Source organism: Coffea eugenioides, chromosome 8 (genome assembly GCF_003713205.1).
Source record: "Coffea eugenioides isolate CCC68of chromosome 8, Ceug_1.0, whole genome shotgun sequence".
NCBI classification, from domain to species: Eukaryota; Viridiplantae; Streptophyta; class Magnoliopsida; order Gentianales; family Rubiaceae; genus Coffea; species Coffea eugenioides.
In genome coordinates this window covers 5,135,770-5,153,165 of record NC_040042.1, presented here as the reverse complement: position 1 = coordinate 5,153,165, position 17,396 = coordinate 5,135,770, and the positions used below count along the sequence as shown (strand labels likewise).

General features: G+C 34.2%; 1 protein-coding gene across 2 annotated transcripts; it reads right to left on the bottom strand.

Moving 5' to 3' along the window:
- Positions 1-8,319: 8,319 nt before the first annotated feature.
- LOC113779115 (lysine-specific demethylase JMJ706) lies at positions 8,320-16,116 on the bottom strand. Of its 2 annotated transcripts, none has more exons than XM_027324565.1 (11): positions 15,636-16,116; positions 13,520-13,898; positions 13,104-13,260; positions 12,808-13,027; positions 12,140-12,193; positions 11,968-12,047; positions 11,616-11,893; positions 11,068-11,463; positions 10,584-10,969; positions 10,229-10,492; positions 8,320-9,183 (listed from the first exon to the last, which is right to left on the bottom strand). In XM_027324565.1, exons 1-11 carry the CDS (start codon positions 15,636-15,638, stop codon positions 8,818-8,820), a joined length of 2,583 nt encoding a protein of 860 aa, XP_027180366.1. In that variant the 5' UTR covers positions 15,639-16,116; the 3' UTR covers positions 8,320-8,817. The 2 variants fall into 2 exon arrangements, with proteins under 2 accessions (XP_027180366.1, XP_027180367.1); XM_027324566.1 differs by having other exon boundaries at positions 13,104-13,209.
- Positions 16,117-17,396: the final 1,280 nt, after the last annotated feature.

Below are 17,396 nucleotides of genomic sequence, written 5' to 3'. Positions count from 1 at the left end.
CAGATGCAGCAGATTTCTTGAAAAGGGGATGGAAAGAAGATTTGATTTTCTTTGTCATGGGCTGAAATATACAAGAATGTCAGAGAACTGGGGCTACAAGCTCTTGAACACTAGTCATCTACAGAGGACATATTATCTGGACACTAGTGAAGTTGTACCTCCAGTTGGCCCAGTAAATTGAAGCATTTACTAGAGCAGATTTAAATCAAGGAAACATGGTTGGGGACCTTGTTCATAAAGAATGTTCAAAAGTGTGTTAGCATGGTAACTGTCAAGCTTAAAGAGAACAACACTTGTTGAACTTGAAGGTTGAAACATTTCACATTAAATTGTTCTAGTGAGTACAGAGGTAGCTACAGAAGTTGTCTTCATCAAGGAGGCCATAAAATTCCAGAGTCCACAGATATTTTACATGAACTCAATTCATTTCTATTCCTAGCTAGTATCCACAAAGTTAATCATAAATGGCAAAATGCAAATGTCCTTTTCCCACTTACTTAATTTGCCACTTGAGTCAGCAATACGTGCCAAATACCCCCCATTTGTTTCAGTAAATATAGCAAATTATGCACTGTTACTGTTAAGTACTACCACTTAGTTGGATTGTTCAAAACAAAAAGGAGTAATTGGCAAAACAAGAATATCATAATTACTTTGGAAAATCACCTGATATATGTTTTTCAAAACACCGTTTAATTTCACAATTACTTTTTTATGTCACGTACATTGCATCAAAAAAAGGTGATACATTTTTTTTTTGACATTTTTTTTTAGTGTAAGCGGGAGAACTCGAACCCGAGACCTCTTGCTTACACTCCCTCCCCCAAAAAAAGGTGATACATTATTATTCTAAAAGTTTTTTTTTTTTTCAAATAATCCTTTATCCAAACAAATATGAGTACTCCAAAAAGGTTTGTTAGTTACCTTTCAAAGTGGAGAGCTTTATCAGATAAGAATAGTGCACTCCTTTTATTCCTTATGTCCATTACCATCTTCCAACCTTGCAGCCTCAGGAAATCTTCAAATCAAATTTAGGCATCACATACCATGGAACTTTTTGGCATTAAGCAACTTTTGACACTACTTGATAGTATCTTTTCTATTGTATTCAAAATGTTTCAAACGGCTTAGATCTTTGTAGATCATAACGTACTTAAGGTTCCCACAAAAAAGTTCAGGATATAGACACTCTATTTTAGGGGTACAGAAAATTAAGGCCATTGAATTATGAAGATTATGGCAAAATAAGAAGTTATTGCGTATTGAGCAGATGTTTGAACTGCCTACTGTGTGTGTATGTGTGTGTAAAACCAAAGGATTATAAATATACATTGGTGTGAATATGGAAATTTCACCATACTTGTGTGTGCTGTTTTTATTTGTCTAGCCCCATTATACCACAATCTGTCTGTATGAAGTTTGAACACTGTGCCTCCTGTAGTTTCATCTTGACATAAATTATTGCATCTTTTTCCTGAGCAAACCTACTTATAGCTGCAAAAACAAAGCATAAAATTTAATCATCAATTGGTAAAATTTCTGTAAATGTGCAAACTATTTTTTCACAACAGGTATAAAAACTTGAAACTAGTACATCAAATCTAAGCGAAGTAAATATGTTAAGCTAAAACAATCGTGTACAGAAAATATTATTTGAATCTGAATGTCGAGGATTCGAAGGCAAAATTTGAGAACTTTTAGTCAATCATTTACACTAAACTGTACAAAGCATGATTTTCCACCACAAAAACACACACATTCTGGCCTTTTGCTTGTGTTTGTGTGCACTAATTTTTTTTTTAATTTGTGTGCACTAAATTAGGTGGGGAAAAATATTACCCGACAGTCAAATTTACAGATTCCAAAAAACGTAAGTGGGAAAAAGAAATGTTCAGAATTGACAGGTTGATGTGAAGGTATATAATTTGGGGATACACTTTAGCTAAGATGATTGCCTCATAATCATACAGGTGAGAAAGGAATCAACTGAGCAATATGGTTTCCAGGTTGTTAATGCTTGACTAAACATTAACACCTTTTACATGTTTGAATCAAATACTATATTCAATTCTCATTCATGAGGATACAGAGAGAGAGGACTTAAACTTATAATTTGTACAACTAATTCAGAATGGAAAGGCATCCATCTGGTTCGGTAGCGGTTCAGTTACCTCCGGGTTCCCCATTGATCCCCTTTGTCCACCCCTTCCCCTTAGTGTAGAGTAGAAATAGGTGTACAATAGAATTTATCGTATCCGAAAAAAAATTAAGAATGGAAAGGATTATCCATATAAAATAGCCCTAAACCAAATCAAATGATAAAGATATTTGAATTTGTATAAGGATTTTTCTAACGGATGCCTTAATGCACTTGTATTCTACCCAACTTATCATGTATATACACACATTAACAATTACTATTTTCTCTTATATTTATACATTTTCTCTAATTAATCTACTTGCATTTATACACTTTTCTTAATTAATCTTATATTTCTTAAAATCTAACATTTGAAATATATCTTAACGAGTGCCCTATGGGCATCCGTTAGACAAACTGTTTGTATAATTGACCCAAAAATAAAAAAGAGCAAATTGTTCAACTATGTTGTTAAAATATGTTAATTATTGTACTACTACTTTAGAAACCTGCTTTAGATTGTCTTTTAATTTGTTGAAGATAGTGTCAGTCTATCCCTCAACAATAAAGCAAGAAAAAATAAATCGCATCTAAGCTTCAACATATCTTGTTTCGAAATTAAAGGGAAGGGTAAATTGCTCTTGACAACGTTGAAATTTAGATTGAGATTCAACTCAACTTATAAACCTTAGAAAACAACAATTAGTTCATGAAATTCATCTTTGGAGATTAGTCGATGTTTGCTTCCAGTTCTGCCCAAATTACTCCAAGATCCAAGAAAACATGCGCAATTCATACTTTTTTTTAAAAAAAATCTACTTGATAATTTACATTAAATCATAACAAACTCTTTTATCAATTTAATGATGAATACATTAAACATGTTTAGAATCATTTTCATATGTACTACAGAGTTAAGGGAAGTTATTTATCAAGCACGTTTTCAAAGTTAAATCATATATCTGCGAAAAATTTTTCATCTGGAAATCAATGGATGTCACCAGATATAATTGTACCAAACCAAATTTAATGTGAAAGAATAAAAAACAAATGAAAGTTAGATATTTCGTTTGTACAACAACCAATCATCATGATTTTACAATTTCTCACTCACATGTACACATAAGGGATAATTTCAGAAACCTATCCTGAGATTTTATGAAATATCACTTAACTCGATTGAGGTTTTCAAAATCTCATTTAGCATATCACTTAACTCGATTGAGGTTTTCAAAATCTCATTTAGCACCCCTTGAATTGACATTTTGGTAACATCGTCAGCCCTTCTAACCAAAAGCAATATTAAAAAATTCATGTTGGAGGAGAGAGAGTATTTTAGTGCCCTGAATACCCTTAGGCTATAAAAAAATGAAATTTTACAAACCAACAAAAAAGAAAGTATTGAATTGGAATCATCTTAAAAGTGAGGGGATGAAAATTGATAAAGATTTATGTTACAACCAATAGTCACTTTTATAGTAGAAAAAGACAATAAAAGCAAATACTATTCTTGATACCACTTTTACAATAAAACTCTCCATAGTGTTGAAGGTAATTAACATGTAAAACTTATACATATGAGCAATAGATGAAATCCAATTTTAAAATCATACAGAGAATTTCCCCAAAATAGATTGACTTTTTTATTGGTGTGAAATATGAAAATTTAATAAGAAAAGTCAACATTTGAAAATCGAAGAGTCCGGAGGTTCAGTTACTTCATTTCTCTAGCACTCTACATGAATAGGAACAAATAAATAAATAAATTGATAAATATAGCTGTGAATCACAAAAAAAGGGGAAAAAAAACCTGTAGCTATTCTTCTCCAATTGCACTGAACATTTCATTGATTCGATCCTATGAATCCTATATTTCATTGATATTTGTAATTCAATTATACATATATATATATATATATATATTAATATATGTATGCACGTATGCATAGACATTGTTAAAGAAAAGCAGGAAATTTAGAGAAAAAAATTTAGAAAATTTAAATATGAGGGTATTATTGACAATTCTTCATCTTTGATATTGACATGTGGTTCCACTACCACTTTAAGGGTGCTAAGCAAGATTTTGAAAATCTCAAGAGAGTTAGGTGATATTTCGTGAAACCTCAAGGGAGGTTTCTGAAATTATCCCTACACTTAAACATATCAACTATTTTTTTTTCTGGATGTCAGCATACTAAGTGGTTAATCCTAGGAAATGATGAGTTCCCATTACAATGACTCAGAAACTATTTTAGGATGTCCAGAAATAATAATCATATTAAGAATAAGATAAAATTTGAAAATTCAAAAAGATTGGGTCCACTATGGCCTTAGATGAATTATTCCAGTCGATGAAAGATTTTCTTCCATCCTTTTACACTGATAACAGATGATTCAGATATGGTAGTTTGCAAGAAAGATTTACTGTTCCCATTAGTATGTAACCAGTCACCAAATTCTCCAAACCATAATCGAATAATATATATGCTCAAGAACAAGAAAACCTCAACCTATTCCATATTGGTTGTGACCTCGAATGCTTCAAAAGAGGAATGATGCAAAGTGCCCTTTCCCTGCATACGCAAATATTCTCAAGAAACTTGACCAAGTAAACAATTTTTTGTCAAGAGTTTGGATTTTCACAATCATTCCCACGTTATATAATAACTCAAATAGTAAAGTTGCCAGTTTTTACCATCTAAGACACCAATATTCTCATTGAGACTTTACCATACTTGAAAAAGTAGGATTTTTTTTTTTCCAATCATTCCCACATAACATGACTTAAAGTGGCAAATGCTTCTTTTTTCCATCAAAAGTCATTCGCATAGGTATAGGATTATAACCCCTGATACAAAATAACAAAAAGTGAAACATATTGAATCTTTTCAAAGACTTTTAAGCAAAGGGAAGCAATAGCATAAATGCCCAGCAAATCTTTGAGAATGAGTGACTCTAAATAACATGCAGATTTTTTGACAAGAACCCATTAGCGATACTTTCTTCCCTAATCTTTTTAGTTTGTTCCATTCTTCTCTTTTACCTCATCTAGTTTCTTTATCCCATTTTCAACTGTTCATGAATAGAATAGCGTACTAATGTGTTATAACTAAGGGTGTAATCACGTCAAATCGAGTTTGAGAGTGCACTACTCAATCTTGACTCGAGTTAAAAAATTTGAATTCGAGTTCGAACTCGTCGATCTCTTAAAAGTTGATTTTAAACTCAACTTTGATTTTATTTTGCCTTCCTCAAACTCCATCAAATTAAGCTCAATTGAGCTTAATTGAGCCCAATCAAATTTTAAGTAATATAAATTTATATATATGTGTGTGTGAAGCTAAATTGACCTCAATTAAACTCAATTGAGTTTTCGAACTTTACATATTAAGTTCGAGTTCAAACTCGATCAATGTAAGTTCAAACTCAAATTTTGACCGAACAAATTTGCGAATAACTCAATTAAATTTGATTTATTTGCTTCCCTAGTTGTAATTCAAGTGTAAAGATTTGGCCCTTGTATAGGGAGCACTCTGATTTGAGTCAAGTTGTCAGTTAAAGTGTTGTTAACGAGTGATCTCTAAGAACCATTGTAAAGTGACTTAGTGCGCTAATGATATGTCCTAGATTTGAAATGAGGTGAGTCTCCAGCCCTCAAAAACTTTATTCTAAAAAATTTTAAAAAAATAAAAAGAAAGAAAGAAAAGGGTATATGGTCCCACAGTTCATGTCCAATCAAATTGAATTATGGTGCTCCTCCTACTATGGAAGCTTGTGTACATTGCATACAAAAAGAGGACTGTGGATTTACTGGACCACCAGATTGACTTGTGAGTTCTGCAAATTTTCTTTACACCATACTTAGTAAAATCGTGGGCCTATAAGCCCCGCAATACGCTATCCAGGCCTTTTCTTAAAGCTGGTGTTTTGATGTGGACGATTTAACAGGCTGATGGAGGATCATAAATCTACTATCCCGTGTCCACCTTGACCAAGGTTTTTCATTTTTCATTTTTCTTATGATTTTTAGGCTTTTTTTTTTAAATGATCACGATGGCAACCCGGATATAGTTGGCCATAAACTAAATTTAAAAAATTAAATAAATTACAAGTGACCTACACATACATAGGGTGCTTGGACAATTCTTATTGGAAAAAGTTACCTAAGTTTCGAGTATTTAGTTTGTATCCCTAGCATATAGCATAAGTTACAAATATATTTTTACTACAATATTGGGAGTTTGGCTAATCCGAGCTGCACCTTGTGGGTCAACCTTTTTTCTTATTCTAACTTGTCTTACACATCAGCAGGTACTCAGATATCGGATACCTGTTGAAAAAGGATTAGATCAACGGATACTTGTCTCGCCACTCTCATGATTTAATTTTTTTTCTCAAGAAAATGATTTCTACTAATTTAATTTTATATCTCACATGTTTATCTAAGATTCGATAGAAATTTTACCCCAAAAAAATCTCATGCCTAGAAACAAGCATCCAAAGAGAACAAAAGAAAAAAAATACAAAATCGATAAAAATTGTAATAAACATTATCCTTTTTATATATTCTACATCATTTAAACTATTTTCCAAAAAAAAAAAAGAGAAAATGTCATGATCTCTATCTAAAAAACAAAACACAACTAATTAAGTTACCATTGATGATGTAGGATATATAATTTGGGTCAAATTCTTTTGAGTCTTTAATATCGTTGGTTAGGTGTGTAAAGTGCCTGCTCAAAGAGATAACGAGCACTTGATCGAAATTCTCATATTAATTTAACCTTTTTCTTTTTCTCTGTTGTAAGGTTAAAAAACATCTTAAATCTCCCTGCCTCTTTGCCAAAAAAAAAAAAAAACTAAAGTATTAACTCAAACGTGGGTTAAAATAGTTAGGTCTTAGGTTTAGTTATTTCCCATCATAACTATGAAGAATAATTAGATTTATCTGATAAATAAAATTGAGTCCAATTAATTCTCTACATTTCAATTTTTTTGACACCATTAATACCTGCAAGTTGATTAGCATTACGAGAAAACATTTGATTGTATTAACTTGTCTAAATGTTTGTTTGGATCTGACTTTTATGGATAACCTGTAATTGAGTCAAACACAATCTCTAGTTTATTTGGACACAGAAATCGTGCATCTTTCGTTGTTCTCTTTATACTTCGACCACAATTTCATACTTCATGCTCAATTTCTTAAATTAAAGAACCCCGTTAAGAAAAGCCAAAAAAAAAAAAATTAAATTCAAGATCTATCAAAAATCTTTGCTGCTGTAGATGATGGAAGTTGAAATTTCTAATATTAAAAATTTAAAACAACACGGTCAACGCCTCCCTAAAAAATGGCTCAATTTGGGATTCTCAAAGTAACTCTGGATTTTCCATAGTGGACCGTGGAGATTAGAGACGAATTGAGTTATTGACCACAGTATGGGAGCCCACAACAAAAGCCCAAACACATCTAAATACTACAAACAGAACAAGGATTGTGTCTGTTCTCTCAATTAATGGACTGAATAAACAAATACAAGCCCACAAGAAGCTGAAATTTTGGGTTAAAATGTGCTAAAATAATAAAAAAAAAAAATGCCAAAGGCCACCCATGAATATCTTGAAAGCCCAAGAGGATCAAGCAAATAATTAAGTTATTAATCTAATTACACAAAAACCTTTTCTGATTTGAGGTTTACAGAGCACAAGAAATGGGGAATGGAATCCGTGATATATGTATATATATATATATATATATATATATATATATATATTTGGGAGAAAACGCAAACGTCCCCATGGAACTAGTGCACAGAGCACACACTCTTTGAATTAGGTTAAAGGTTTAGCCTCGGTCCTGTCTTGTAGGAGGGTACCGCTATACATTGCTACAAAAGGCATGTCAAGACTTGGCCACATTTTGTCTTTGCTAAATTGAAAAGACTTCTCAGGGAATTCCTACTTTTTGCTGCTGGTGATTATCATACCAAATTCAAAGAGGCACTGCATATTTTACCAAAAGTTGCTGGATTCATTCTTCAATATTTGCAGAAATTTTGGGTTGCCGAATAAAGGACAGAACAAAAAACCAGTATACTTATTTTAGGCAACGGTGGAAAAATCACAAGACTGCAGGGAGAGAGATGCAAACTAAATCAGCTCGGCAGAAGAGTTCAGGATCAAGAAGAATTTCTATATCTTTTATTCAAGTAGTCTAGGGATCAAAGACCCATAGCTACAAAAAAGAATTTTGAGTAAAACCTAGATCCTAGCAAAGGAAGCAGCAAGGTGTCATCAAATGAGAGAGGCCAAGCGGAATACCCACTAATCCTCACAAGAATCGAATCAATTGAAAGTGCTAAAATAAATGTACACCAAAAGTCACTAACTGGAAAATCTATTTTCAACCTGCAGGAAGGAGAAAGGTTCTCCTGCCAAAGACGGAAAAACACCCCGGCCCGAGAACCAAGAAACACCACCGTGCAAGTCGCCCCACTTTGAGGCCTGCACAAAGAATGTTACTTTTAAATCTAAACTTGGTTAATCTTCTGTCGCTGCTCCCAGAATTGAATCTCTAGCTTTTCCGTGTTGTTAGATCCCCATCAGAAAACTATTGTTAGCAAAGTCAGGCTCTAGAGCCAGTCGCCCTACCAGATCTTCATCAATAAGTCAGTCATTTAATCCAACCTGTTGTCCAATCCTATGAAAGAAGGACCTTTAACTTTAAGACGTTTTGGCCCCATCTCCAAAGGTGGCTGTGGCTCCCTCGCTGTTCTCCCCAGGTCATGCTGGCACCTATCAGATCTTTGATGCTCCCTGTTCTTGCTCATCATCTCATCATTCCCCACTTTCTTAATCTTGATGGATAGATTACCAGTGTTTCTATTGGCAAACCTGTCTCTCAAACCATTATCTGCAACTTCTTTGAAATTATTTGATTTTGGACGTGAAGTATAACTTGGAATATCAGCCACTGAAGGCTCTGATGCAATCAATTGCCCGTTACTAGCCTCTGACTGACATTTCTTTAGCCGCTTGAACCCCTATTAAAACAGCAAAACCACGATCAATATTTTCTCAGCAAAGTATGTTTACCAAATCCATCAAAATTTCAAAGATTGAAGGTTTTATGTTGAGCACCCTGGCACAGAGTATGGAGATCAAAGGTGAACCAATTAGTGACAAATCACAAGTCCAAATCAAACTTGACTATTTGTGATTCGTGAATATTTAACATGGTCAGCCAGGTATGAACCAGATTAGTGGTTTTGGGAACCAAAAGTTTAAGGCAAGAGCAGCACAGCTACTTTCATCACTTGAAAGAAGCCATACGCAGCAGAGACATTAATCTGGCGACATCAAGGACGCATATTAATATTTGTAGCATATCATTGTTGAAAAATCATTAAGAAATAGGGATAGTTGATTCTTCATTTCAACAGCATCTGTCGATGTACATTTCGAAGAGCACAGAACATAGGAATTAAAGTTGACACTAGACGATGACAGTTCAAAAAGGGAGAGGAGAAAATGCTTCTTAAGTTTACTCAAGCAGCGTGTGTGGATCCAGTGGAGCATCCCCTGCAAAAACTGGGAGTATGCCTCGTCTCATGTAACAACATAAAGAACACAAGATAACAGCACTAGCTGCATGGATTATTCTTCTCTTCCATGAATTATCTATACCATATATAAAGGTGGAGAGACTTTTTTGGTGTAAACTAAAAGCTGTCATTTTACGATCTTCCTCAATTACCCTTCATATATTACTGGCCACTACTATATCTCCTTTTACATCTCTCCTCATAACTACCCACTGCCAAATAATAGTCTATTTGCACATTTTACTTACAAAGAATGTGAATTTTCTACATATGTATTAAAAAATATATAAAATCAATTCTTATTAAAAATGATTTCGGCCAATATATTTAAAAAAAATTTAAATATTTTTTGGAGTTGTCTGCCTTGAACACTAGTTACAATAAATCAAGTAACCACTTACAAATTTGTATATTTCAGCAGCCAAGTTAAACAACTAAAACTTCCAAAAGGACAAGTACAACATAGACATACAACTTCCCATACCTGATGATCAAAACTGACAGATAGGGGATCCTGTCCATATCTCTGCTCAATCTTTACTGAAGAACGCCTTTTGACCCTGAAGATTTCTGAATCAGATTCATCACTTTCATTATCCTCTGTAGGTCTTACATCTTTCCTTTGATTTTCCCTGAGATGCCCACCGGCATGCTCATCACTCATCAAAGATTCAGAATCTCCAAAGCCAACAAGTGCTTCTGTAGAAGACTTAATAGACGCTGGATTTCGTAAATGAGACTCATGTACCTGTTAGGAAAGTGAAGAAAGAGTAAGCTTTTACCCAAGCAGAAACTAGTGGTAAGTAAAACAATAAAAATAGGGAAAGAACATGTCTTACATGATCAATTTTGGTTATACTATCAGCTAGCTCTACAAAAGAACTGATGGTTGATGTATCTAACTTCTCTGTCTTCAAATTTTCTACATCGCACATGGAAGGATAGCAGGGAGAACTGCTCATTGGCTCTTCTGACGGATTCTCAATGTTTGGAAATGCCAAGTTTGATTCTAAGTCTATATCACAGTAAGGGATATACCCACTTGATTGTGCCCAGGGGAAGATGTTATATAGCAGAATAAGGTCATCGCTATGCCTAGAGAGTTGCTCATCCAATATACTGTCCTCCTGCTCAAACTTCTTCGCTGCAGCTTCCATGTCAAATATATCTTCCCTCAAAAAGAGCGTTTGAATGCCACCACAAGGGAAGTCAAGCAACTTAGGATCTGTTATCAACAATCAAAACAACAAAACCAATCAGCAAGACTAATATAGTAGATCAGACCAAAATGCTAACCTTTAACAAGGTGTTAAATGAACATACCATGGCGCAGGCACACAGGATGTGAGGTGCAATTGCAGTTAAGATATGCTACATAACAATCACGTTTACAGATGCTACAAAGGATAGTTCCATGAGAAAATGAAGAAACACCCCAGCATGCTCGTGATTTCATCAAGCACCAACGAGCTTGATGCTGGAACCGCATCAAATTCACAAAAGAAACCTTTATGTTTCGTTGTGCTATCGAGTCTGCAGATGAATATTCTGGATCTTCAACTTCCGAACGCATGCAAAGGATCAGTGCTTCTTTACATAGAAGCTCCTCATGGGGAAGAAGTGGCATCCTATTTAGAAGTGCGTAACGACGGCTGGCAATTGACCCCAATGGAAACCAATCGCCAATTGCAAAGTTCACAGCTTCACCACAATTGAAGCCTGCAAAATATTTAAAGCGCTTTAAAGCATGCAAAAAATAGAAAAGTAAAAAGTATAGGAATGCAATGACCAGAGAATGTAACAAACAGATTAAACAAACCCGAGGAAGTAGGTTTTGCTAGTTAATCTGTACAAGATATCTAAGATCTTACCATGGCTAAATCCTGCATGGTATGCTCTAGGAAAGGTTACTATATACTCCCCAGGCTTCTGCACAGCCTTGTAGACAGGGACATTATGCTGCAAGAGTATGCTTGGAGGAAAGAGTGTTGTCTTCCCCAAAAGCACATCAAAAGCCCCATCCTCTCCATCAGCAGACAAAATATCACGAGTGTAAACATGTTCTCGAACCACCTTTTCGAAATCCAGAGCCGCATGACCTGGAATGCCATACCAGGTTTTCGCTGCCCCACAATGATGGTAATTGATACTGCACAATGATCAAACTAATTACCAACAATCATTAAATGACGATAACACAACCACAGTCTAAAGAAGACATACCTATACAAGTAATGATCTTCCACGTGCCATGCAAACATACTAAATAGCATCCCAATGTAGAGCATAGGTTCTGTAACACCCTGCAGTAAAAGCGAAAATGAGCTAAGAAACACAGACATGTAAAATAAATTTAAAAACAAAAAAAAAAACCAATTTAGGAAGATCACAATACCGGGATTGCCGTTTGTAGAAGGCGTAAAACGGATTTCGGCAACCGAGAAAGTTTCTGCATTATAGAAGCAAAAGATTCAAAATTTGCCAGAAGATAGTAAAAAAGGTATTAGAAAAAACCCCCCCATAAATGACCATCCATTTATACGCAGGAAAGAAGATGAAAGATGAAATGGGTTCAAGAATGTTTTGCAATCAATCCTGCTAACATTTGCAATCAATCCTGCTAACAACTTGCCTAACTGATCCAATAAACTCACAAGTCCCTTAATCCACAAGGATAAAAGGTTAAAAAGGAAACAAATCATCAGCCCTTAATGTTTTACGGTTCTTTCTTCCATTTCACAAGTTTACTTATCAGGCAAGTCACATAGATATGTCAACATACTGCTGTTTTCTGAATGTAACTTTTGTGGGAAATGAAGTTGCTTGTTTCTAGGAAAATAAATCATTTCAATTTGTTCAACTTGATAGCAAATGGTCTGAGCTCAGTTTACCCATTGCCTCAAGACATTCTTTTCAGCAATTGCAGGCCTTTTGTATGCGTGTAATTATTTAGGGTTTAAAAAGTAGTTAATGTCCCAAATTGTTCATACTAATGTGAAACCTACTGAAGGAGAATTTGAGCTAGGCAGAAATAATAAGAGGAGACTTTAATGAGATAAAAACCTTCAAATTCCATTTGCTTTTTCCGAGCTGATCACTGGAAGAAGATGAAAAGGCACTACCATCAACATCGCATGCATATTCAACACTTTCAGTCTTTCCACATGCTATTTCATGCCAAAATTCTTTTTCCAAGTATGTAGCAGGAAGACATCCAGCACTACAATATCTACGTGCAAATACCTTGTTCGCCATTTTCTCGAAATCACGAAATGTATAGTTTCTGAAAAATGACAATCATGCTCAAGGTCTAAATAGATAACCAATCAATATGAATGCATTATCAAAGCAAAGCTCACCTTCCACTCATAAAGAAAGTGACTTTGTCATCTGTGTCCCACTCAGCAAGACGAAGAGGTTGAACTCTTGTTGTAAACTTGAATCCAGCTTTTTCTTTCATCAAAACTACACCAGCCGGAACATCAGCACTTACAGGGCAAACAATCTTGCATATTCCTGATATAACCATCAGGTTATAAGGTCTAATCCAACAAACCAATAGAATTTCATTTCACAGGCAAATTCAGTGGTGAGGAGGAGGCAGATAAAACAAGTATCTGTCGCATGCATAGCATAAAACTTTTAGCAAGCAGAACCGGTTTTGTTAGTCTTTGAATTAAGCGTCAATATCACAATCAAATCATACTCTTTTTCACCCAACCACAGGAAGAAAATGTGTGTATTGAATACAAGAAAACTATGTATAGTCAAATACCATATTTGGAAGCTTCAGGAGCTATTCTCTGCAGATAAACTAAAGGATCCTCAAACTCCTCCTTATTCGGACAATAAACAGGACACTCTGGAATTTTATCTATCCAGTCAAGGTCAGTAGTATCGAACTTTGCCACTTTGCGCTTGGTAAATACATCTTTCACGTTTGAAGTAGCTCCAGGTTGTGAAAAGTTATCCATATTGCCATGGATTCTCACACCACATGGTGCAGAGCCTCTTAAAGCATCTCCTCCGCTCCTACTCATCATGTTACTGACACAAGTGAAATCATTAACAGTTTCAGTTTTCATCCGCTGAAGCCTTTTGCGCTTCAAGAATTCCAATTTAGCCTCTCTTGACATACAAGCCTTTCCTTCCACCTGTTAAATCACATACAGCAAACTTAGATGAAGAGGACAGAATTTCCAAAATTAGACAGGTAGGCAATAAGCAGTCAGTCCATATTAAACAAACAGACAAGAAATCATCCTCAGTACTATAGTATTCCTGGACAAATAAGGGTTGCAAATATCCAACATTGCTCAATATGGTAGAACATTAGTTAACACATACGCATAGGCATAGGCAAAACAAAATTGTTTTTAAGAGCAACATCCAGCAATTTCAATAAAGTCTACTTCAAAAACTTTCATTTACCAAAAAAAGCCTATTAACTAACCAACTAATTTCAATCAAGTTTACTTTAAAAACTCTCATTTACCAAATAAAGCCTATTAATTAACCAACTAAAGACAACATGAAATTCATGTAATAGCTTCAGAAATTCATGTAACACCACAACTCCGAATACGATAAAACCCAAAATCAACTCATTGTAACATAATATATTGCCCTCATTCTCATTAGAAAAATGATTTGGCTCTTGCAGCACTCATGCATGGAACTCCCTTGCTTACATATTCAAACTATGTCAAATTCCTTTGTTTCTAGACATTCCAATAATGCTTAAACAAGAAGATGGGTCTGCACAGGTAAAAACTGCCATACAGCAGGATACCACCTCCTTTATTTTCCATAATTGTTGGAATAACTTGAAGAAGGAAAACAAAAGTCTTAATCCAACTAATCGATGCATGCCCATTCACGCTTTGCATTATGCAATCAACAGAGGGGGAGGGGGAAAAGAACGCAAAACAATACTAACAATATCTCAAGCCCAAACTAAGCCAAAATCAACAACTTGAAAGACCATAAACCAGTTTGACTATGGGTGATAAATCATACCACTATCGCAGAAAACGGAATTAACAGCACATACATAGCAGACCATCAGCTGCCAAACATGGACTGAAACCTCTAAATTCACAATCCCCGAATTTCTTAATTTTAAATTTATTTTTCCCCCAAGGTAAAGAAATAAAACTCCTATTTCCCCAAGTAGCCAAACATAAATATGACTTTTCCTTTTAGGTGAAACAAGAAAATACAGGTAAACCCCCGAACAATTTTTGCTAAGACACCAATAAATATGAAAAAAGAAAAAAAGTCAAATAAAAAAGGTAAAGATACTACCCAGATTAGAATCTTCCAAAAATATATTTTCACATAATATGGACCTAAAGCTTGTAAGATCTGAAACTAGGCGAAATTTAGCCGGAAACTCTCCAGCTTTGGTAATGTATAACCCAAAAATTAGCCGAAACCAAACTACTACTTAGAAAAAAAAGTATGTATTAGAGAAAAAAATTGCAAAAAAAATACAAAACCGGCCAAAGCCATTAATCTGGGACTAGAGCTTTGCGAAATTAAACAGCTCAATTACCAGCTTCATCACCCAAAAAAAAAAAAGTTACAGAAACAAGCAGTACTCTTTGTTATACCTACACGCATATTGTGCATATACGCTAAACAGAAAATTTATTTGTTTAAAAAAAAAAAAAAAAAACTACAGTAATCTTCCCGGAAAATTATCTGGTAGCGGCAAAACTACGAAAACATGCTCGAGATCCAAATTCAAAATAAAAAAGCTATGGAAAAAACAAACATACATTTTCACCAAAACGCATTCTTATATTTACTGTTACTTTTTCAAATACAAAATTAATGTAACGTGAATTTACATATAATTAGCCACAATATTCACAAAATTATCTCACCATCTCATCCCGAAGCTTTTCTTCTCTACTTCTCGCCGTCTTCTCCTTCTTCTTCTTCACTCCAATTCCCAAAAAGGAAAAAAAAATAACAGCAATTTCACCGCTGAAAGTTTACAATATTTACCACAATATGAACCTTAACAAAGCCCTAGATCGTGATCTAGGGCAAAAAAATCCAAAACAATGGCTTCACACTCGCCACATTCTCGTAAAAACTCCACGAACCGAGTCGAACTCAGAGATCACGCCGATTCCGCACACCGATTCGCAAAACTCGTGTAAAACCCTTAGAATATGCCAATGAAACAGCGACACTATCGTCCTTGAACAATTCCCCGCCGACGAACCACCGGTTTTCCGGCGAAAACAAGCTGTTTTCCGGCGAAATATGGTAGTGTTTCAATGTATATAGAAGTTGTATGTATATGAAGAGAGAGAATAGAGAGAGAACATGGTAGAGAGAGAAGAACAGTAGACTCAATCCAGAAGTATGGCTTTAGAAAACCGAAAAAAGAGAAAAGAGAGGATAATTTATACTTTTATATATGCCCCCGTCTCACACAGTACACACATCAATCAAAAAAATTAGAAAGTGAAAATAAATAAATACGTTTCTTAATTTGTTTATTTCCTTATTACTTCTGTACTTTTAACTAGAGTTAATTTTGGAAATTTCAGAAATTGGTAAAATTGAAGAGGAAATTTTTTTAAAAAAAAAAATGAAACTAATATGGTATTTAATACTATATTACTTCCTTTGTGGGTAAGTGGTAAAAGCAAAGAAGTGTGAACTATGAAGGAAAGTGGTGGTTGGTTAGGTTCGTTCAACCAAACGCTTGCCGGCTTCCAAACGCACAGTTTTATTATACGCTTGTGATTCCTGAAATACCCTTTCCACAAACCAAAATGACACGATACACATAGAGCAAACAAGATGAATTACAAATACTACTTTCTAACGAACTTTAATTACTCAGTGCTCTAAAATGATCCCAATAATCAATAAGTTAATTGGCATAAATTTGTAGACTAATTAAGTTAATTAGGAAAATATTTACTACATTGAGTAAATATGACTCTTTGACTCTCGAATGATATTATTTATTTTAATTTTTATGTTCTGGGTCAATTTTTGTTAATGTAATTATTTTTTTTAGACCAACAGGTATAGCCGCATAAACAATTTAGGTTTAAATAAATGTAACGTATTATGTGTTATGTATTTAAATCTGTTGTTATAAATAAAATTACACTAATATTTGTAAAGATTACTATTAATCTTAAAAAGAATCAATTGAATGGGTTTTGATTTAGTGCCTGTTTGATAACATAAAAAAGTGCTGAAACTGAATTCATTCAGACATTCAGATGTTGTGGGTGTTTGATAAATAAAAATTCACCTGCTGAACTTATTAAGTGGTGCTGAATTTGTATGTATTTTTTTCAGCACAAGAATCGTAGCTGAATGCTTAATTTGATAAGAATCAAGAGATTTACTTCAACTACTTTATCTTATCTACCAAGTATATCCCTGTTTGTTAATTACATTCAAAATCCTTATCTAATTAACAACCTAATATTCCCTATTCAAAATCCTTATCTAATTAAACAAAACAACCTAATATTATCTATTTAAATTTTTTTTTTAACAATAGTATTTTTTTTGCAGTAATTTTCATCCACAAACATTTATATTTTGATATATATTTTTTTTGTGCAGATAAATATTATTTATGTGATGCAGCTTATCCACACACACGT

Excerpts from the sequence above, each read along its gene's own strand:
- LOC113779115 (XM_027324565.1), bottom strand. Across the intron at positions 12,048-12,139 it reads TTCTACAAACGGCAATCCCG|GGTGTTACAGAACCTATGCT; the intron begins GTATTGTGATCT and ends CTTTTACTGCAG. Across the intron at positions 11,464-11,615 it reads CCATGCAGGATTTAGCCATG|GCTTCAATTGTGGTGAAGCT; the intron begins GTAAGATCTTAG and ends AATATTTTGCAG.